The sequence below is a fragment of the Canis lupus genome, chromosome 3, assembly GCF_003254725.2.
Source record: "Canis lupus dingo isolate Sandy chromosome 3, ASM325472v2, whole genome shotgun sequence".
NCBI lineage: Eukaryota > Metazoa > Chordata > Mammalia > Carnivora > Canidae > Canis > Canis lupus.
In genome coordinates this window covers 57896877-57920268 of record NC_064245.1, presented here as the reverse complement: position 1 = coordinate 57920268, position 23392 = coordinate 57896877, and the positions used below count along the sequence as shown (strand labels likewise).

General features: G+C 46.2%; 1 protein-coding gene and 1 long non-coding RNA gene across 3 annotated transcripts in view; one reads left to right on the top strand and one right to left on the bottom strand.

Annotated features, from left to right (window-relative positions):
• LOC112653611 (uncharacterized) overlaps positions 1 to 9374 on the bottom strand; it is a 14912-nt gene extending 5538 nt beyond the window's left edge. The window contains exon 1 of one of the 2 annotated variants that reach the window (XR_003132302.3): positions 9119 to 9374. This is a non-coding gene — a long non-coding RNA (uncharacterized LOC112653611). The remainder of the gene's footprint in view (positions 1 to 9118) is intronic. The other variant, XR_004814243.2, reaches the window with a different exon arrangement.
• On the top strand, positions 8229 to 23392 carry ANKRD34C (ankyrin repeat domain 34C). The gene is made up of 3 exons (XM_025437866.3): positions 8229 to 8700; positions 17837 to 18091; positions 18412 to 23392. The coding sequence occupies exon 3, from the start codon at positions 18454 to 18456 to the stop codon at positions 20056 to 20058; it is 1605 nt and encodes a 534-aa protein (XP_025293651.1). The 5' UTR covers positions 8229 to 8700; positions 17837 to 18091; positions 18412 to 18453; the 3' UTR covers positions 20059 to 23392.

The following is a 23392-nucleotide window of genomic DNA, read 5'->3' as shown; positions in this document are numbered from 1 at the left end:
GCTTTTGTAAAGATTTTTTTTTGAGAGAAAACACAAGTGGGGGAGGGGCAAAAGGAGAGGGAGAAGAAGACTCCCCACTGAGCAGGGAGCCCAACACAGGCTCTATCCCAGGACCCTGAGATCATGAATGACCTGAGCCGAAAGCAGACACTCAATGGACCGAGCCACCCAGGTACCCCATTAATCAGGTTAGGAATAAACTTTTATATGTATGTCTGTGTATATGTACATATATACATATATATACATACATTTATACAGATGTATATATTTACAGATATGTACATCCATTTTCCCAGCAGAAAACCAGCTTCCTTTGCCAGCACACAACTACATGCAAAGATGCCAGTGTTCCAAAATATCTTCCCAAGTTGCTTCCCAGGTGACAATAACTTGGAAGTCACAATTAGAGATAAGTTTTGGAAAAAAAAAAAAAAAAGTTTTGAGAGGCACAAGTTCCTTAGAGTCTTGTCCCAAATTTCCACTGAGGTGTTTAGAGTTGATGCCAGAGCCTTTGTGACGATATACACTATACATAGATGTGTGACACATATATAGATTGAGTGTATATATATATATGCACATGTACACATATACACATGTACATACACTTAGACATATATAAATCTATGAGTCCTCATTGAGTACTAACTTACATCAATATTAGTGCTTTACATAGGCTGGTGCCCAAAGTTTTGAGGGGTTTTGGGAGGGTCTCACTGCCTAGGAAGTCCATGCCCTGATGCTACCCCATGATGGTTGCTTTGAAGTATAATGTCCCTTAGGAGGCGTATTGCCATCACCAGAGTGCGTAATCCAACCAATCTTGCTAAATGTTTCTATGCTTATAACACAGACTTGAAGAAATAAGAACATGTCTGGGAGTTACAGTCAGAAAATACCTCTGGTTTTTCTAGGAATCTTATCCAAAGAAATAAACTATGAGTCTTGTGGGGAGAGAATCATCAATGAACAGACTCAGATGATTGAACTCAGCATATGGCCAAATTCATGTAGATTCTCTTGTTCTTGGGCTGCCATAACAAGATACCATAGATGGTGTGGCTCAAATCACAAACATTTATTTCTCACAGTTCTGGAGTCTGGGAGGTCCATGACCAAGGCGCTGGCTGTTTCAGTTCCTAGTGAGGGCCCCTTATCTTCCTGCTGTGTCCTGATATGGTGGAAAGAGAGGAAGCAAGGTCTCTGTCACTTCTTATAAGGGCTTTAAGCCCATCATAAAGGCTTCATCCTCATGGCCTCATCTTACCCTAACTACCTCCCAAAGGCCCACCTCCAAATACCATCACACTGGGGGTTAGGCATCAACCTATGAATACTGGGGAGAGGGGAGACACAATTCAGTCCATTGCATATAGCAGCCTGGAGGCTTTTGGGCTTCTCTGTGGAGGTCTTCAGGGCAGTTCTACACGAGACTGTGGCTGAGGACCCCAAGAAAAAATGTGAGCTTTTCCCCTGGAAATATGGAGCTCATGCTTATTTTCAGCAATAAGAAGATGGTTCAGTAGTGTCATAATGATTAGAAAAAAGACACTATTTGATCAAAAATGTATTTTTTAGAATCTAAGATGATTCCAAAATTAATCTGAAAGGGTAAATCTGTGGTAAAAATCAGGAAGTTTGGGAGAAGTAGTTTAAAGAGAAATCTACACCATTACATCCAACACTGTAACATAAGCTTATAATAACCAGAAAGAAGGGGCATAAATAGAGGAAGAGGTACATCAATTAACTAGAATGGGAAGTTCACAAATAAATTCAAGTTTTTATAGCAATGTAGCCTGTGATAAAAACACCATTCAAGAGCAGAGGGGGGAAAGAAAGATTCTTCAAAAATTTCACTGGGGTAATTAGTTTGTCATTGGAAACACAATTAATCTCAATGCACATCAAGTTAACTGCATGAACTACAGATGAGGAGAAGCAAACATCTGACTGTGAAATATCAAACCCGAAGAGCATCAGTAGGAAGCTGGTTTTTTGTGTGTTTTTGTTTTTTTAATTTTTTTGTTTTTAATTTAATTTATTTATTTGAGAGAGAGAGCAAGAGCACGAGTGGGGGGGGGGCAGGAGAAGCAGACCCCCCACTGAGCAGGGAGCCCCATGCAGGACTTGATCCCAGGATCCTGAGATCATGATCTGAGCTGATGGCAGACGTGTCACCAACTGAGCCACCTGGGTGCACCAAGGCAGGGTTTGCATCTTCTAAACATGATGCCTTAAAGGCAAGAAATTTAAAGGAAAATAAAGATAGATTTAGACAATTTAGAAGTTAAAGACTCATTTATGACACAAGCAACACAATAAAACTAAGATGCAAATAAAACACTGGAAAATATTTGTAATATGTGTGACAGAGTAAGAACATAAACATAATATATAGAGAAAGTTTCAAAAATTAATAAGACAAGTCAAATAGAAGAATGGGAAAGGATGCCAGCAATCAACTCACACACATGCACATGCACAAAACATAACATAACATGCACAACACAACATAACAAGTGAATCAAGGTGATTAGTAGCTAAAGAAATGCAAAAAGAAGTTTTGTTTTGTTTTTTTTTTTGCTTATTAGATTGTAGGGATTAAGATGATTGATGCTATCCAGAACCCATGAGGGTGTAAGACAATGGTTAGTCTCATACTCTGTTTAGGGAGTGTAAATTTTTATAATCTTTCTGGAAGATTGTCTAGAAATATTTATTAAAACTTTTAATATTTTCTCCATATCATATATATATATATATATATATATATATATATATATATATATATATATCCATCTCAGCGATTTATTTTGTAGGTATTTAAGAGGATGGCTGGGCAAATATACTAAGGTATGATAGTTATTTATCACAGTGAAAAATTAGAAAGACTTATGATGTGCATCTCCTATAGGTTGGTTAGATAAATGACAATGTATTTTTTTAAAGATTTATTTGTATTTATTTGCGGTGGGGGCAGAGGCAGAGGGAGAGAGAATCCCAAGCAGACTCCCTGCTGAGCACAGAGTAAGAACAGGGGCTCAGTCTCACAACACGGAGATCATGAACTGAGTCGAAATCAAGAGTCAGATGCTCAACTACTGAACCAAGCAGGTACCCCAATAATATCTGTATACAGTGGACTCATTGAAAGTTATTGTGTGTGTTGCATTCACTAAGAGAAAAACATTTTCATTATACAGTATATTGTTAAAAGAATGGTAAGACACCATTTGCACAAAATTTGTATGTACATTTATAAGACAAAATTCTGGAAAGATGTTCCCTGAAATGTTAACAATAGTTAACTCAAAGTTGTGGACTTTCAAACGATTTTCTGGTTTTTGTGTGAGTGTGTGCTTTTCTGTCTTCTTTAAAATTTCTGATATTACTAAAGTGTCATTTTTTTTCAAAAAGTTATTTTCAGTTTGAAGACAACAAAAGAGAAAGGGATTGGCAAAATTGTGCCCTGAGGATAATTTATATCCTTAAAGGAATTCAATTGAGTGCAAAGGAGAGTAAGAATTAACCATGAATTCAACTCAAAAAAACAAAATCAGGAAAACAAGAGTAAGGAATTAATAGGAATTAAAGGAAAACAGTAGTAAATTAGAAAAATACTACAATTAGCAAATGTCAAAGATTTGTGTGTGGAAGACAAATGAAGAAGTAGATCAGGTCTGATCGGGTCTTAGGAAGGAAGAAGAGAAAAGAGGCCCCAAATAGCCAACCCTGGGAATACCAAAGAAAGCTAGAATCACAGAAAAGACTTACAATCTTGCCTCTCCAGTGGCACGTATTTTTTAAAAATAACATTATTGTAGGTAGGGCCCATGAGGGTGTATCATGAATTTGATATATTATTACCACATTTCAGAGAACAATTTGACAATTATTCGAAGCCTAAACATTTTTGCTATCTATGGACTCAGAAATCTGACTTTTGGCCATTTATTCAAAGGAAATAATCATAAGATATTTAAGTAGATAGATGTGAGACGTGAGAGAGACAGAGACAGACAGAGATAGAAACAGAGAGATACAGAGACAGAGAGAGACAGAGACAAAGAGACAGAGAGATAGAGACAGAAACCGAAAAAGAGAAACAGAAACAGAGAGAGAAGAATATATAACCCACATGAACCTGCATGAGCAATGAGTAATAGTGATCATCTCTGGGAAATAATGAACAATCTTCTTTGCTTTATTCCATTTTCTATTCAAGTGTGAATCACGAACACCAAGACAAAATTTAGAAGATATAAATGAGCAATTTACAGAAAAATCAGCAATAAACATTTTTTAAAAATTCAACCTGACTGGTAATAAAAGAAATACAACTGAAAACAATGACCTGATACATTTTTAATTATCACATCAGCAAATTTCCTTAATGATAAGATCTCACGTGGTTGAGGATGCACTTAAATATGACCAAGGGGTGATGAAAAATGGTGCAATCTTCATGGAGGATGCATTTGAAATATGTATAAAAATGATAAAATTTTGCATACCTTTTAGTCAAAAACCTCAGGTATTTTGCTCTAAGGAAATAATTCTGAAATTTGAAGATTAACTAGAGGCTCTTCACTGCAGTGTGATTTACAACAGAGAGAAACCATGTGAAACCTTTACATCTTCAACAGAGAATTGGCTCATGCATGTACTTCAATATACTGTAGCCATTAACAACGAAGCAGAAGAGTTGCATGCAACCATGTGGAAATAAGTCATAGAGCAAAAAATTATCTGACTTGATAGCTTTATAGCAGATTTCTTAAGGAAAAAAGAAGAGATACAAGATTAATACAATGTACTTTATTGTTTAATTCTAGTTTTATAAATTATACCTATATATTATGAATATTATTGATTGCCTCTTTTTCTTGCTCCTCTGCATTTCCCAAGGGCTTAATAACAAGCACTGTGACACTCACATCATTCACTTCCTATTTGTTTTCTTGCTAAAAGAATTCTATTTCATTTGGACTGCCATTAGACCAGACCAAGGAAAGGACTGGTTGTGGTCTGAACCAATCACAGCACTCTGGCTTTCCATTTTCCTAGTATCCCTCACATGTGCCCCATTTTGAATAACAAGATTCGAGGAGAACCTGGCTGTGTGGTGTATTTACTGCTGGGGCAGGTTTACTCCCCCAATAAGAGGGACCCATGTGATTGGCTGTACTCCTTCCTCAACATTTGTCTGGGATGTGATGTTATGGCTTGAGCTGATGGCAGCCTTCTGGTAAACTCCAGGGAGATGCCACAAGCACCACTGCTGGCCCTGGAAGTCTGGAGCCTCTGATCCATCATCATTCTGTTATGTAAGAAGAGAAGTCCTTCTTTGTCCATTTAAGATGGATTTTATGATACTTGCAGCAAAAACTTCTCTGATTTAATTGTGGAGTTTATAAAAGCATTTGAAAGAAACCATTACTTAATATTAAAAGCCAGAATGTCCATATCTTATCCATGTTTTCTAGGTGATACCTATAACATACTTGTAATAACAATCTAGTAAAAGTTATTTAAACATTTATAACAGTCTGGAACACATCCAGTCCCACGAAGCTGATCCCAAGAGGCCAGGTAGCCTAGAACTAATGTGCTGTGTGATCTCAGGAAAGCACCTCATGGCTCTTGAACATAGCTTCCCAGAGTGTGGAAAGACTGTGACTCAAATGACTTTCGGCTTCTTGCTAAGAGCACTAGCTAAGCCACTCAGTAGTGACCTCTGAGTCTGTCTTCCCTAAGGACAATGACTGGCTGGAAATATGCTCTGTGCAGGGAAACTGCTCAGGAACAAGAGACAAGCACTATCCCTCCCCTGGCTTAGAGCAGGGTGTGTATTGGGTGGGCACTGAGAAGAGATGGGTGGTTACCGGAGGCGGATGGAGAGGCAGGCAAGACGGAAGAAGGGTAAGTAAATAAGCCATGGGAATGTAAGGTATAGCATGATGACTATGGTTAAGAATAGGTACTATATTGTATATTTGAAAGTTGCAAAGAGAGTAGATCTTAAAGGTTGTCATCACAAGAACAAAATTCTAACCTGACGGTGATGGATGTTAACCAGACTTACCATGGTGATCATTTTACAATATATACATACAAATACTGAATCATTATGTTGTATATCTGAAACTAATAGGTTATATGCCAACTGCCTCTAAAAAAATAGAAAAACAAAAACAGAGTGCACGAGAAGCAGGGCACCAAGGGTCACTTCATAATTTTCTTCGTGGTGTTAGAATACCATCTGATGTGATTCTCCTCTGTTACGAGTGGAGCGAACCCTTCCCCAAATCTCCCAACCAGAGCCTTAACTCTAACACATTCTAACACCTTCTTACTGAGGTGCCTACTATTTCCCATGGTGTGCATTCTCCCTTGCTGCAACAAGTAATAATAATAATAATGATAATATAATAATTGGTGTGTTCCTCGAGGTCTATGGCTAGAAGGTATTGACAACAGTAAGGATTTAAAACTCCTTATTGCTACTATTAGTCATGATTATTTTTGAAAAATATAGTTGTTATTAATCAAATGGGTCTAGCATATGGGTCCATCTCTGGGGAAGGGACTGAGATTCTACTGGAAGGCAGATTTGGAAGAGGCTGTAAAATATTTACCCATGTTCTCTTGCATGAAACAGGTAGGATGCAACAGCAGAACACTGATTCACACGTACGCTAACACACCCAAAGAGATGCTGACAAATATAGATGTTCAGAAGGTCCCACCATGAAAGCAGAGAACTTGTCTTTCTTGTTCACAGCTGAATCTCCAGCACATCCCCCAAAAATGCAGATCTGGTCACACAGCCCAAACTCAATAAATTTTTCTTGAATAAATGAATCCGAGCATCCTGAAACACTTTAACAGCTTACTTTGGATATTAATGGACCAGATAGATGCACATAGCTAAGACTTATACAGTGCTTGCCCTGACCAGGCAGTGGCACTAACACTGCACATGTGTTAACCCAGTTCCCTTCTCTCTGGTCCCAGGAAACAGATCCTACCTGACACGCAATGTTACATTAGCTTCAAGTGTATGACACGATTCAACAAGTTTATAGTTACCTTATGCTATGCTCACCGTAAATGTAGCTACTATCTGCAATAGATGCTATTATTCATTCCATTTTATGGAGGTGGAAACTGAGGTACCGGCCAGTTTAGTGACTCACCAGAAATCTGTGGCTGGTAAGTGGCTGATTAGAATTTAAATGCATGCAGACTCTGCTCTTAACCAATACACTAGTGAAGATACAGATGGTAACAACATGCAACTAACTTTACAGGTGTATTTGTATGTTTATACCCCAAAACACAGAATGTTCATTTTTTTCTTTCATTGAGTAAGAGGAAAAATGGTTTTTGAGTTTAAATTGGTCATTTAACAGGCAACAAAATAGAAATTACATAGATCATATAATTTGATGATGGCAAAGTAACGTTACACATAAACACCAAAAATAAGAGGAGGGAAATGCAACAATATCAGGAATGAAAAGGGAATGTAAGAACAGATTAGAGGAGATGAAAAATTAAAAGCTAACGCTCATTGTAATCTTGTGCCTGTGAATTCGAAATTCTAAATGAGATGGACAATTTTGTAGGAAAACCTAAATAATTAAAATTGATCCTAGAAGTAGGAGTCAATTCTTTCTTAGGAAAAAGGACCCCGTGTGCATGTTTACCTGGACGGGCTATACAGCAGGGCAGTGGTTGGTATATGCTGGGCTCCCCGGGGTGGGGGGCTGGAAGGTTCCCCCCACCTGGAGGGTCTGTACAGTAGGACAGTGGTTTGTACATGCAGGGCCCCGGGTGGGGGGCGGCTGGAAGGTCTCCTGCCCTGCCCTCCTCCACCCTTCCTCTCCCTTCCACGCTGTGGACGAACATTCTGGATTGGGGGAGTTTGGCGGAGGAGGAAACCCGAGCAAGGCAGGGCCACGTGGACAGCAAAGGAGACGCAAGTTCGAATCCTGAGTTGGGTCCGCACGTGTGGCGTAGACTGGGGGGGCGGGGGGGGGGGCGCCGGCCCTGCTCCTGCCCCGGGGCGCCGCGCCCACCCTTGGCCCCCCACCCTCACCGCCAGCTCAGGCTGGGTTGTGTGGCCAGGCTGACCCTGCTCTGGGGTGCGGGTGCGGGTGCGGGTGCGGGCGGGGCGCGGACGCCTCTCCCCGCCTCCGCTGCCCCCGCGGTGCTCGCTCCTCCCAGGCACACACCCCACGCAGCCTGCCAGCCAGTGCCGCGGCTGGAGACCTGGAGCCGCCAGTCAGCCCTCGGCCCGGCCCGGGACCGAGCAGAGCGCGGAGCGCGGGGCGCAGGAGACCTGCAAGACTGAACTGCGCGCAGCTCTCCTCTTCCACGCCTCCTTGTTTCCCTTAAAAAAAAAGAGAGAGAGAACTCTCTTGTTCTCACTCGAACTTGGCGGAGCCAGGGAGGGATCAGAAAGGCACTGACGCAGAGGTTTTATTTGACCAAGTTCTGGGCAAGTCACAGGACCCACGAGGCCGGAGTCATCCCAGCTCCCGGCGCTTTCAGCCTGGCAGTGCCCTTGGGGAACCAGCTTGAAGCCGAGGGCGGGAATGCCAGGTGACCCTGGACTTTGCTTTTGGAGTAATGACCCTACCGGTGGTCTGCGCTCAGGTGGCCTGGTTCGGTGAGCGTCTCCGCCAGGTAAGAGCACCCCAAGGGTCTCCCCCCCGCTGCAGCCGGTGGGAGGGATCTTGAGCTCCCGAGAAGTAAGTCCACGATGTTTAGCCCAGGCAGGAGTGGGAGGCTGGGAGAGGCTGCTTTTATCACAGGAAATTGTGGGTGAAGGGTGTGGAAGATAGATTTACATTTTTTCTCATTTTTGCACTGACGCGTGGGGGTGAGATGCGTAGGGGCCTGGGTTTTTGTAGGAAATGGTTGCGGAGTGGTGCTGGGTGATAGGCGTCTGAATTCCTGCAAGGACTGAAGGGGGAGCAAAGCCTACATTTTTGCAGAAACCTGTGAGGATCGGGTTATGAGAGGTTATGATCCGGAACACGTTTGAGAAATTGTAAAGAGTTTGAATGTGAGCGTTTCAAAGCAGTGATGGAGAAGCACTTACCGCGCTGCTTGCACCTGACGCCACGCTTGGCCTTCGCGGAGGTGCCCGCGGACAGCGGCGGCCCCGGAGCGCTCACCGCCGGCGTCCAGCACCTCGGACAGCGCCAGCATCGCGCTGAGCCCCGGGCTCCCCGCGCCCCGCGCCCTGCGCCCCGCTCCCCGCCGCCGGGACCCGCTGCGCATCGCCGCCCGAAGGCCCCGGAGAAGGGACTCCTCCTGAATCGCTAACGCTAACGTGGAGCTCAGCTTCTGATCCGCCTCTGACTGCTTCCCGTGGCTGCGGAAGGAAGAGGCGGAGTATAAAACATCCCCACGCTTCCGCGAATGCTACTCCGGAACGGTGTGGCCTCCTGCATTTTGCAGTCAAATGCTCTACCACTGAGCTATACCCCCTCCTCCTGCATTTTGAAAGGCGTACCCAAACTCCTCCAAAATCTAGTATTTTTTGAGCGCTCCTCTGCGCCAGGGCCCTGTGCTAAGCGCTCTCCATGCGCTCTGCTCTTGTTACGCATGGCCCGCGGCGAGCTTGGGTGCTATTATCTTCCATCGATCGATCGATGGAAAACCGCAGCAAGAGAGGCTCAGTAGCCCTTCCCATTCTATACAACCGGCTAGTGCTGTCCCGCACCTGTAAACCCCACCAGGGGCTGCGGTCCTGGGGAGGTGTGCCTGAGTGGGTGAAATTCCCTCCTGAAAGCTCCGGGCTTGGGTTCAGAGGAGCAGAGTTTGAACCAAAGCTGTACCACTTACGAACGTGTGCTCTTGGGCAAAATCACCCAACCTGTCTGAACTTCAGGCTCAGTGCCTGTAAAATTAGGATAATAATGCTTCCTTTGCAAGAGTGCTGAGGAAGATGATCGAAGAGATCATGGATGTGGGAAAACTCTGCAAACTGCAGACTGTGGTTGGGAAGTGGAGGCCAGAAAGGGAGGAGCAGGTGATTGGAAGAGGAAGAGGGTGGGTGATGAATGGCAGTGGCACTGGGGTGGGTGCTGGGCACCCCAGTGGGAGGGTTCAGAGGGAGGATCCTGGATGAGTTTAATTCAACATAATAATTCCTTATTTACAGGACTTTGTAGGGAGTGTTCACATATTGCCTACATTTGACCCTCATAACAATCTTATAAGGCAAAACTGAAGTTCTTTGGCAAAATGATGCTTGCCAGCAGCTCCACAGCTACCTAGTAGCTGGGGGCTGAGATTAGAATCCAGGTCACCTGCCTCTCTACTCTGGAATCTTTCTGCCACAGTTGTCCATCCTTGGGAGCTCAGACTGTGGAACAATTACAGAACTAGGGTCCATTTAGAGAAACACATAAATATCAGGACAAACCATGTGAAAGAAAAGTGATTTTTAAACCACTGTTTGACCTACAGAAACAGCAAATTCATATAGATTAACCGAATGCATGCTCATTGAGTCCATTTTATTTTGTTCCACAAAGACTTGTTTTAAAGATTTTATTTATTTATTTGAGAGAGAGAGAGAGAGAGAGAGAGCAAGTGACCACAAGCAGGGGGAACAGCAGACAGAGGCAGAAGGAGAAACAAACTCCCCGCCGAGCAGGGAACCCAATGTGGGGCTCCATCCCAGGACCCTGGGACCATGACCCCAGCCGAAGGCAGATGCTTAACTGACTGAGCTACCCAAATGCCCCTCTACAAAGACTTTAAAGCAATTTATAAAGATCCACAAGGTGTTAGGTTGACACATATCAGAAGTAGTTGAGATTCATTAAGATTTAATTGTGTGCAAACTTATGTGTGCAAACATAAGAACAGCCATATGCTTATCTCCCTGAGACTACCACTGCATTGAACTCGTCCTTCAGCAACAACAGAAGAGGAAGAAGAGGGGGGGAAGGATAAAGGGGAGAAGGAGGAGGGGGAGGGAGAGGAAGAGGAGGAAAGGAGGAGGAGGAAGTTGAGAAAGTAGGCAAGCAACAAGATTAAGGCCATAACCAGAAGTAAGATGAATACAAAGCATGTGCATTAGAAAGTCCTAGAGACTTGCTCTGGGGCACTGAGTACAGTCCTGTGTATTTCCAGTCCCTTTCTTGGGAACATGAGGCACTATGTAGACGTTTGCAGGACTCAGTTGGCCTTCCTCCTTTTGCATCATTTTTCCACTGGGGTCAAACACAAATGAATGCAATGCCTCAAGCCTCTGATTTATCTTGGTGCCAAACAGGGAGTTTAACTGGAAATCTGATGCCCCATGACTCAAGGAAGAAGAGATTAAGCAGATGGTATTTTATTTGCACTGAAGTAATTTTTTTTAAAGATTTTATTTATTTATTCATGAGAGACACAGAGAGAGCGAGAGGCAGAGACACAGGCAGAGGGAGAAGCAGGCTCCATGCAGGGAGCCTGATGTGGGACTCAGTCTCGGGTCTCCAGAATCATGCCCTGGGCCGAAGGCAGGCGCTGAACCTCTGAGCCACCCAGGGATCCCCGCACTGAAGTAATTGTTGATTACCTAGTTTATAATGGCTCACAGAAGCAAACCATACTTTAAAGTTTATGAAAAGGGCTTTTGCATCTATTAGCTCACTGGATCCTCCTAACAAACCTCTAGACAGAAGAATCTAGGAAGTGATGGGAAAAATGAAGCATCATGACTTGTATTCCAAGTATTTTACTTAAAAAAAGAAACTATTTTATTTATTTATTTGAGAGAGGGGGTGGGTGGAGAGAGCACAAGCAGGGGGAGCTGCAGACTCCCCGCAGAGCAGGGAGCCCGATGTAGGACTCTATCCCAAGACCTTGGAATCATGACCTGAGCCAAAGGCAGACACTTCACAGACGGAGCCCCCCAGGCACCCTCAAGTATTTGACTTTATATCTAGTGTCATAAAACCACATCTCTGCAGAGGTAAATGGCCTGAATGTGTGAATCAGGCCAGTGGTAAGACTACAGAGAATGGCAGGGCCTTTGCCAAACTGAACAATGAATGATGCATCTTAAAACCTTCAAATTAAAAACATTAAAACATGGTGCCAGTCAAGCAAGATGTCCCTGGGGGCCACACTTGGCCCCCAGCCCTTTATTGTACAGCCTTGATCTACGCTGCTCAGGCTAAAGATGTGCAGAGGCGCAAGAGCTTGCATTCAGCAAGATAAAAGACTCTGTCTTTAAATTCCCTATTTCTAAATGGGGAACAATTGAATAAGATGGCTCCTCGCAGCTTCAAAAGTCTTAGACTTTCACAATTTTGTGGACAGTAAAATAATGCAAGGGCTTCTGGACAAAACAGGCAACTGCTTCCACCCACCCACTTCATCAGGGAAAGCATTGATTTGTTTTTTTTGGTGTTGGTGATGTTTTAGTTTTCAGTGTTTCTCTTACAGTCCCTGGGCTTCTGGGAGGTGTGTTCGGTCCATTGTGCTGTGGTTGAGGGAGGGAGGAAACTACCCTGAGCGGAGGGGTGGCGGGGGGGCAGGGAGCAGGGAAGGAACCCAGAAAGTTTTGCTCACTTTTTTAAGATTGTACTTATTTATTCATGGGAGACACACAAGAGAGGCAGAGACACAGGCAGAGGGAGAAGCAGGCTCCCTGTGGGGAGCCCTATGCAGGACTTGATCTTAGGACCCCAGGATCATGCCCTGAGCCAAAGGCAGACGCTCAACCACTGAGCCACTCAGGCGCCCCAAATTTTGCTTACTTATCACTTAACTCTGTTTCTGAAACATGTGAAAAAAACCCACTTTGGGGTTGCTAATTTTAAAACATGATGCCTAGCAGTTGAAACGCTTGGGGTTTCAAAATTCTGGGCACATGTCAGCTCTGTCCAGTCAGAATTGCTTCCTTCCGCCGGTGATCTGAGGAACCATGAAGGCATCTGATCTTTCCTGTGTCCGGTGCTCCTCACATTCTTCTCTACTGTGCACAATGGGAGATAAATTCCCAAATCAACATACATTAGATCTTGGTTGACCCACCATCCAGCGGCTCACTATTCAAATCTACCTTTAGAATTCCTCTCCCGCGCGATGCTTCCTTGACCTCCTTGAACTGGTGCCTCTGACCCTCTTCATCCCTCAGAGGCTCCTAGTGACCTCCAGCCTCCAGCCAGACTCTTCCAAATCTGACTTCTACACATTCCTTTGTCCTTAATGTTGAGCATGTATACTGACACCCAGTATATATTTGATGGTGAATGGATGAATGGATGGATGGATGGATGAGCAAGTAATGCCAGGGTGTCAGTCATGGTTTGCTTTATTATAAGTGATAGAAATTAATTCAAGTTTCCTAAATAAAAACATGCCATTTTATCAGCTCTTTATGGGGATATCAAACCCTGGGGAGTAGGAGTGAGGAGAATGAAAAGTAGAGTGAAGAGGGAGGAGGAGCCAATAGAAGGGGGACATGGAGCCAGCCTGCGGCCCGACAACAAGCTCACTGAGAGCTCAGTCTTGTGGAAATCACATCCTCTACCACATCCCGCCCAAATCCTTGAAACCCACCTGCCCACAGGCTCTGGGGGGAAGAAAGGGAGAGGAGACTGCCTGACATCTCCTTCCTACTCTGCCCCCTACTAGTCAATGTCTGCTCTAGAAAAGGTTAACTTGCCCCCACTTCTGTGCCCAGTGGCCTCACTGGGGAAACCGTGGCTCCTGATCAGTTAAAACCAGGGGCTCGGGCCACCTGCCCCCTGTAGCACTGATCTGAGGCCATGACGATGGGAAAGCCAGGTGAGTGGCCACCGCTCTGAGATGGATAGGTCAACGTGACCTTGTCGGTCTGGGGGAGGCAGAAAAGTGAATGGCAGGACTCCAGTCAGCTGGCCTCGGATCAGTGCTGCAAGGGTCAGCTCAGGGTCCAACTCTGTCCTCACTCAAAGCTCTTGCATTTTTGTCATTCAGGAATGCCAGTTGCAAGGCTCACAGTGGAAAAATGGTTGTGGACAAAGAGAAAAATCCTCCCTGCACACAGAGGGTGTTGTGTCCATGGATGGGCTGGGAAACAACCCAATGCTTTGTCTGCATTCTGTTATCTCCTTAGGAGCTAGGATTTGGGACGAGGCCCTAGCTCAGGACAGCAGGTGACCCCTCATTCCAAGTGAAGGAAGAGCTAGATATCCCGTCCTGTTCCCTCTCGCCCTTCCTCCTTCCTTCCCTACCCTGGACTTTGGAGTACTCTGGAAGGTTGGGATTGCCCCGAGCATGTGCCACAGAGGGATCACTCGACAGTCCATCCTCATGTCCTCCCCACCCTCCGTTTCCTGTCTCTTCCTCCTTCCCTTTGACTCTTCCTTTATTCTTCTTTCAACTGTGGCACAACTGATGAGGGAGAGAAGACCTCATTTCTCCCTTGGGGGCTCGGAGGGGGCAAGGGGGCTCAGTGCTCTGGGGAGGACATTGCCCAGGAGATTAACAAGCCAATGCTCAGCAAAGAAGCTTGCGAAGTATCTAGGAGCCCATGCAGCATCCAGCTTTTCTTGTGTTGTGTTGTGAGTGTGGGCTGTGTGTCTTTGTTGTGTGTGTGGGTAAGAGTCTGCGTGCTGTGTGTGAGTGTGAGAAAGAGAGCGAGAATGCAAAGATGTAGTAAAGCACTCCAGCGTGTGAATATACTACCGTTTCTTCATTTTCTTCTTGGGGGGCTGTTTCTAGGTTTTATTTTTTATGAATAGCGCTGCTGGGAACATTTTCATATATGTGTGGCTATACAGATTTATTGGTAATTTGCTGATATGAACAAACCTTCCCAAAATGAAAGGCTTAAAACAATAACCATTTATTCATGCATATTTCTGCAGTTTGGACTAGGTTCTGGAAACTTCTACTGCCCCCACCTGGGTTCCCTCCCGCAGCTGTAACTAGCTGGGGGCTGGCTGGTGGGTCACAGGGTGGTGGTCAGCCGGGGTGGTCAGCTGGGGCTCCCTGTGTCCTTTCTGCAGGACAGCTGACACATCTGTCTGAGGCAGCTTGGCTCCAGACAGCACACTGGAAGCTGTCAGATCCACAGAGGCCTTGCCTGAAAGTCACTCTGGCTGCATTTTATTGGTCGAAGCAGGTCACACGCCGACTCCTCCTCTTGACGGGAGGAGGGCCAGTATCTCCTTGCACACGGGGTACAGGCAGGGGTGGGGGGACTCTGTGGCCAAGCTTTTCAATCTACCAGAAGTGGAAGTGCAGGCAGGGAATTACCGGGGTTGGAGGGCTGGTCTGTGCCCCGGCTGCGGGCTCCTGTTGCCTTCTACCCTCGTCCATCCCTGGTCTGGTTTTCGGCCCCGCTGAGTTAGACACCAGGTGTGGTGCTATCTCATTGTGCTTTAATTTGATTTTCTTTGACTACTAATGAGGCTGAGCACCTTTTTATGTGCTTACTGGCCATTTGTGCATCCTCTTTTGGAGGAAGTGATTTGTGGGAGTTGTTTCCATAGCCTGGGTGTGAGTCAGTGGTAATCTCATGCCGCCCTCCCGCTTCCATCTCCACCTAGTCTCCTCCTGATTAAAAAGGAAGTAACATTTGAGCTGAGGTTTGCAGGCTGATGAATAATTAAAGGTCAGGGAGGCCTTACATTTAGAAACATGAAGAGGGCTACAAGGGACAAAGTCGGGCATGTGAGAAGCAGCCAGATTTGAGGTCCACAGAGTGTGTGTTGGGGGGGCAGGAGCCGCAGTGGGTGGTGCCAGGGAGGCTGGGCCACAGACAGGGGGCAGGAGACAGAGCAGAGGCGACCTGCTCCTGGCTACTTCCGCTCCTTCGCCTACGTGTGGAAACCCTGCTTCAGGTGTCCAGAGTGCAGGGAGGGCACCCCTAACACGGAAGACCTCAGGAAAGTGATCTGTTTGTGTGGGACCAGAGAGGAATGGTGATGGTGGAAACAGAAGAGAGGCCATGCCTCATGGGCACACACACCCACGCTCATACCCTCCATATCCACACGTGCGCACACACCCACATGAACACACTCCCACACCCACATGTGCACACACATCCACATGTGAGCACACATGCACACATGAGCACACACACCCATACCCACATGTGTGCACACTCATGTGCACACACCCTCAGAATCCACACATGAGCACATATCCACATGTGTGCATACCCCCACATCCATTTACACTCACACACGCGTGCACCCCCACATGATACCCACATCCACATGTGCACACACACTCCCACACACATGCACCCCACGTGTGCACATACATGTACACACTCACATGTGCACACACATCCACACCCCCCACATGCATGCACATCCACATGCACACCCCTCACATCCATGTGTGTGCATACCCACATGAACGCACACTGCATATCCACACACACCCCACATTTGTGCACACACACACACGGGAGCACATGCACAACCACTCACATATGTGCACACCCAAATGCGTGTACACACCCATGTAATCCACATGAGAGCACACATGCATGTATACACATGCACACACCCACATGTGTGCAGACACCCACACTCACATGTGCACATACCCCACATGCACACGCACACACACACGTGTACACACACACGCATGTGCACACACTCACATACGCACATATGTGTGCACACTCATACTGCACACACATCCACAGGTCAGCAGGAACCTTTAGAAGGAGGAAGCAGAGAGATAGGAAGACATAGACTTGCACACATAATTAACAGCATGTGGTCCCTGGGTGGAAACATTTCCAGAAAAGATCTCCTGGGAACACAAACAGAACTGCAACAAGATCCTGCTGAGATGTAGCTCTTAGAACAATGCTTCCTTAGACCTTTAGACATAGTCGCTTCTGAAGACAGTGGCTTCAAGGAGGCAAGTGTGTGTGTGTGTGTGTGTGTGTGTGTGTGGCATGTGTGTGTGTGTTCACACGCAAGCATAAGGAGAGCTCTTCTTCACATAATTATTATTTTTTAAATGTTTTATTTATTTATTCATGAGAGACGAGGAGAGTAAGAGAGGCAGAGACACAGGCAGTGGGAGAAGCGGGCTCCATGCAGGGAGCCTGACAGACTCGATCCCGGGTCTCCAGGATCACGCCCTGGACCAAAGGCAGGTGTTAAACCACTGAACCACCCAGGGATCTCCATTCTTCACATAATTAAATGTGGTTTGGGCTTTTAAAAAATAGCAAGTATCTATTAATGCATTACAAATGTATAAAGGCTATGTATCCATCTCTCAGCTTCAGCCAGGAAAGGCTCCTGACTTCCAATTTAATAGAGGATCATAAACTGATCAGTAATGCTTGAGGTGGTAAGGTGGGGGGCAGAGCTGTGGCTGTTTGCTCAGCAGGACCCAGGGGGCACAGGGTCCATGGGGAGGGGCTGTGATGGCACAGGTAGGGGCCAGGGAGGGACCCATGGGCTGGCAGGGGTGCCAGTGCCCGGGCCCCCACCTCTACTTATCTGTGGGAGTCCTCTCGAGTAACACCCAGTTTGGAGGCTCCAGGCGCAGGAAGTGGGTGATGGACATGGGGACAGCCAGACCAGAAAACCTAGCTTTGACAGGCTAGGTTGAGGAAGCTCCTGTGCAGGCAGGCGTGCAATCCATTGGTCCTCTGCTCTATACCTGTTTATGGGAAGGATGTGGTGTGGCATCATTCTGGAAGACTGGGAGGAGGATGAGGAGGATTCTGACATCTGCTGGAAGAGCAGAGACTACTACCCAGATAGGGGTAGCTCTGTAATGATTTTTTTTTCTGATTTTGCCTTATAATGATTTTTTTTTCCTGATTTCTCCCCTGTTACAGTGGTAATGCACACTTATTTTAGGAAGTACAGCAAAAAGAAGATGAAGGCTGCCCATAATTCCATTACCATTCTGGTGTGTTTCCTGCTGGAAGAACAATGCAGCAGACAATCATTTACGAGGTGACATGATGTGCAAATCGCTGCTAGATGTTGGGGCTGCAGAGCAAACAAGGGAGACACACACCTTTCCTTGTGGGACTTGATGCCAGTGGTGCCTACGGGCACGAAGCAAAGTTTCCTATACGACAACTGAGGTAAGTATGGAGCAGATAGCCCAGTGACGGCAGCTTGTCCTGGTTACTAGGTGTAGCATTGTGTCAGCTGCTTTACTGTGCTTAAGGGTTTTCTGTGTGTGCTCTCATTTGATATCCATGCTGGCTCTATAGCACCTGCCACCCTTCCAGCCCTCACGCAGTACAGATGAAGAAAAGGATGCAGACAAGCCAGGTCACCTGGCCAAGGTAGCATCACTCAGGATCAGCTGGGGTTTGACCGCATCCAGCCCTGTAATAGCCGCACCACTCAGATCACCTCCAGAACACACGACACTCTTTCTCTCTTCTTCCCTCGCTAGGTCTGATCGCCACGGTGGCCCCAAGGCGCTGGCGCCAGTAGGATGGATGACGACACAGAGCTGAGGACTGATGGAAACTCGCTTCTAAAGGCTGTGTGGCTGGGGAGGCTCAGGCTGACCAGGCTCCTCCTGGAGGGGGGCGCTTATATCAACGAAAGCAATGACAAAGGGGAGACGGCTCTCATGGTGGCCTGCATCACCAAACATGTGGACCAGCAGAGCATCAGCAAGTCCAAGATGGTGAAGTACCTGCTGGACCAGAGGGCTGACCCCAATATCCAGGATAAGTCTGGCAAGACAGCTCTTATCCATGCCTGCATCAGGGGGGCTGGCGGAGAAGTGGTCTCCTTGCTCCTGGAGAACGGAGCTGATCCCAGCCTTGAGGACCGCACTGGGGCTTCAGCGCTGGTCTACGCCATAAATGCAGATGACAAAGACGCCCTGAAACACCTGCTCGACGCCTGCAAAGCCAAAGGGAAGGAGGTGATTATTATAACGACAGATAAATCATCATCAGGCACGAAAACCACCAAACAGTATCTCAATGTCCCTCCTTCACCCAAAGTGGAAGACCGACAGCCACCTCCACTGTGCATGTCGCCCTCGGATATTGAACTGAAAGCCCCAGGCCTGGGCTCTCCACCCAGTGAGAGGGAAGATGATTTCTTCAGCCTCCAAACAGGGCATCTGAGTAGTTGCAACACTGCCAAGGCTCTGAATGAGCCTGGGTCACCCACCAGGAAAGCAGGGAACCCCAAGAGGGCCCGCCTGCCCCAACTGAAGAGGCTCCAGTCTGAACCCTGGGGTCTGATCGCGCCGTCCGTGCTGGCTGCCAACACGCGTCAGGATGAGACCTACGGTGCTAGCGCAGATGGTGAGGTCATCAAGAGCATTAGTGATATGTCCTTCCCCAAAAGGGGGCCACTCTCCAGAACCAACAGTATCGATGGCAAAGACCCCACCCTCTTTCCCACAGTCACAGAGCAGGTTCTCAAGATCCCAGCCTCCCCGGCACCAGCATCCTGGAAGGCAGTCTATGAGAAGGGCCAGGCTTCCCACCCTCGCCTGGCCCGAAGAGGAACTCTCCCCATCGACCAGGAGAAGGCTGGTGTCAGTGCCACAGGGTCCCCCGCTCTCAAAGATTCAGTGTCCCTCAAATGGCTAGAGAATGACCTGCATGACTTAGATTTACAGGCAGCAGCGGAGCAGCTCAGCTCTGTGTCCCTAGAGCCAAGCAAAGGACCCTTGGACAGGAAGAGGCTCAACGGCTCCCACCTGGCCCTCTTCCATGGCTCAAGGGAGTCCCTGGACGCTGCACCCAGCACGTCCCCCAGCTCAGCACGCCGCAGACCACCGCATCTTCTGGAGAGGCGAGGTTCTGGAACTCTGCTGCTGGATCGAATTTCGCACACCAGGCCCGGCTTCCTCCCGCCTTTAAATGTAAATCTGAACCCACCCATCCCAGATATCAGATCTAGCAGCAAACCTCCTTCTCCACTTGCTGGCGGCTTAAAATCCATGGTTCCTGTTGCGCCAAGTTCACCAAAGAGAGTTGACTTGAGAAGTAAAAAGAAGCTCCTCAGGAGGCACTCTATGCAAGTGGAGCAGATGAAGCAGCTATCTGACTTTGAAGAAATCATGACCTAGAAGCTTTCAGAGGGGTTTTGAAAAAAGACTGTAGTTAATGAAAGGCTCTGTAATCTTGGCCAACAGAGCCATGCAGACCCTGTGCATCCCGTTCATCCCTTAGGGCTGGTGGAAGATGTGGAACAAAGTGCTGTTTCCTTTCTGAAATGGTCTCTGGGTTTTTACGGGCTTACTTGAAGAGAGCTTGGAATAATTGGGTTCTAGACAGGAAATCATCACAAAAAAAAAAAAAAATTCTCCAAAGGAAGAAAGCCTCCGGGGTTTGGAAGGAGCACAGCAAGCACAATGATCTAGGCTCAGTTCTCCTCTGCCAGACAGACAAGAACTTAGAGCCTACAACAATATTCAAAGTATGCCCTTTGTAATAAATCTATAAAGTGCCTACAAAGAAGATGAGGCTTTCACATTTGTCGGGATGTGCGAAAGCTCCAAACCAACCCTGAAGCCAGGAAATCTGGTAGCTGTGCTCTGTTGGAAGGAGAAGTGAGCTCCCCTGTCAGGGGGCTCTAGCAGGTAGGGCACCATCCAGCACGGCACACTTGAGATCTTTCCAAACCCCAGTTACACACTGTGTTCGCACGCATATCTGGATGTGCTTCCCCAACTATCATAACATGTCCCCCAAATTCTGATGTGCCACACTCGTTGATGCCTCCGAGAGACAGTCCTGCCTCCCTCCCGCCCCGAAGCAAGCTCTGCGTTGAAAGCTTGTGAAAAAACAGTCAGGGTCTGTTCATTAATTTGGAATGTGTTGAATGTGATACAATTTCCAGAATAGACCTGTTTCATGCTTGTTCTTAAGAAAACTTGATGAGAGATCCCCAAAGCCAGAGCGGTAACTAATGATGGGGTATATACAGATGAAAAGCACAAGTGGGTGGTTCTCAGGCCAGAAGCAGTGGGGACTGGACTGAATTATATAGCCTGAAAATGCTAAGGGGTGCAGACTGTCATTTCAGCTACTCTTGTAGAGGTAATTCAAGAAAAATCCAGTTTCTGCTTTGCCTGAATTTTCCACGTGATAGGGGATTTGTAAAAATAACCTCCCTGAATGACCCTCTCCAGCCACGTTGCACTCACCCCAGGAGGGAAGCAGAGACTTGGTACATTTGGAGGATTGTAGCTGTGTTTCAGATGAAGGTGTTCCTGGTTATCTCCCATCTACTTTTCTTTTCCTGCTGCCCAGACACATTTGCTCTAGGGTTAGAAGAATTTGGTGATCCCTGGGCATCTCATCCCAGGAGGAATGAGTAAAGGCTCTGAGATTTGGGTTTGTATCCTTGTTTCATCATTCACCAGCTTTGTGATTTTCCTAAGCCTCCACTTCCTCATCACAAAAGGGGGTTGACAGTGTTTCAACTTGAAAGGGCAAGGGACAGTGAAGTGCAGTGTGCCCGAGAGAGCCTGCTGCCGTGCCTGGCACGGATAAGTAAGTGGATGGGAGGTAGCTAATTCTGATTCACATCTTCAGACCTCTGAGGCTTCCCCATCTCACATGATGCATGATATCCTACACAAAATGGACTAAAGTCCAGCTGAAAAATTCAAGTGTCTCCTTGAGACTCCCAGTGATTCCATAATACTGAGCTCTCAGTATGTTGGCAAAGTAGAATATATTTGGCCACATCTGCCAGACATTTATCCCAAACAAAAATGCTGATGATGTTTACAAATAAATCAAATATTTATTTTTTAATCATTCCGTTGGGGCAGGCCCATACTCAACCTTGGCACTACTGAAATTTTAGGCTGGATAATCCTTTGTTATGGGAGACTGTCCTGTGCATTGTAGGAGGTTCTGCAGCAGCCCTGGCCTGACACCCACCAGACACGGGTAGCATCTTCCTCCTACATGTGACAACCAAATACGTCTCCAGACATGATCAGACATGTCCTGGGGGCACCATCACCTCGGCTGATCACCACTGCTCTGGGAGGCTGACAGTGCATCTGGCAGAAATATGTGGAGACCAACAAAGCTGCATGGAGGTGTGGGTCTGGCTGGGTCAGCCCTCGCATGGACTTGAAGCCAATTGAATTGTGCTTTTGTAGGATGATTAATCGATTCATAACTTGGGCCCTTAGGATTCTTGGCAAAATACAAATGGGTTGCTAGTGGCCTCTTGTACTTTGCAGGGGGGAAGAAAAGCATGTAAACTAGTGAAAACAGAGCTCAGGAACCTGGTTTAGCGTGGACAATCCATATGCTTCTCGGGACCACTGAGTCACGAAAAGTCCTTACCAAATGGACATGATTACAGGCAAAGAAACAACTCTCCAATGCATTAGAGAGAATCACACAGACAACCATTGTTCTCAGCAGCTCATTAAATACCCATACACACTCATGTGCACACACATGCTACACACATACACTCCAATTGTCGTTAGTGCCAGGGAAAACTAACGTCTGCTAGTAGATCTAGTCGTGGGGATCTCATAGACCTACTAGATCTCTGCTAGTAGATCTACCACTGCACATGTCCATTTCCCCAAACCTTTAGCTAAGACTTGAAAGCCTAATTTATCCTAAATAGTGAGTGAGGCACATTCATAACAATTAGCTTACATGAGACATGAAACGTGATAGCTATTTATCCAGAATAACCTGTCTGTCCCACGAATGCCTACAGCAGGTGCTCTCAGGGCACTCACAGCCTGCCTCCATCAGTTATGACCTGTCCATTGGCCTTTCTCTGGACAGTCTCCAGGAGAGAACCTTCTTTCATCCCTGTTTAATGATGCATTAGCTGGATTAGACTGTTCCAAACCAGTGCGACCAAAACTCTTTATCACGGTTAGTGCGTAAGTAGGTGATTTTGTCCACGTTGACAGACCTCACAAGGATGCTTCTTAAAAGTGTACTTTAGATTCAACTATGTTTTCTAGACCAGAGATTAGCTTTTCTTTTGGAAAACTACTATCACTACAGAAGTTAGCTGCAAACTTTAGTTGTAATTACCCATCCACTTAACTTTCTGGAATATTTATCAAAATATATTATAGAACAGGAGCCTAAAGTTTCAAAGTCTGGAAATTCAGTTTAGTTTCTAGACACTCCAAAGCCAGTTTTTGTTTGTTTGTTCAAACCCATTGTCAATTATTCTAGAATTTCATCAGGTAAACAGTATCTTGCAAAATGCAGGCTGTGTCTGACCTTCCTCCTTTGTGTGTGTTGGTGCTTTGGACATATCGTGTGTTGCTTGAATCGGTTCTCTGTGGCATTATACTCTAGTCTCAAGCTGACAATGTGCTCAAAGATATTTCAAAATGCAAGTAATGGAGCTTTTTAGGTACCTCTAACATGTCAATAAAAGATATATTGCAATCCTTC

Coding starts and splice junctions, on each gene's coding strand:
- ANKRD34C (XM_025437866.3), top strand. CDS start 18,454: ATGGATGACGACACAGAGCTGAGGACTGATGGAAACTCGCTTCTAAAG.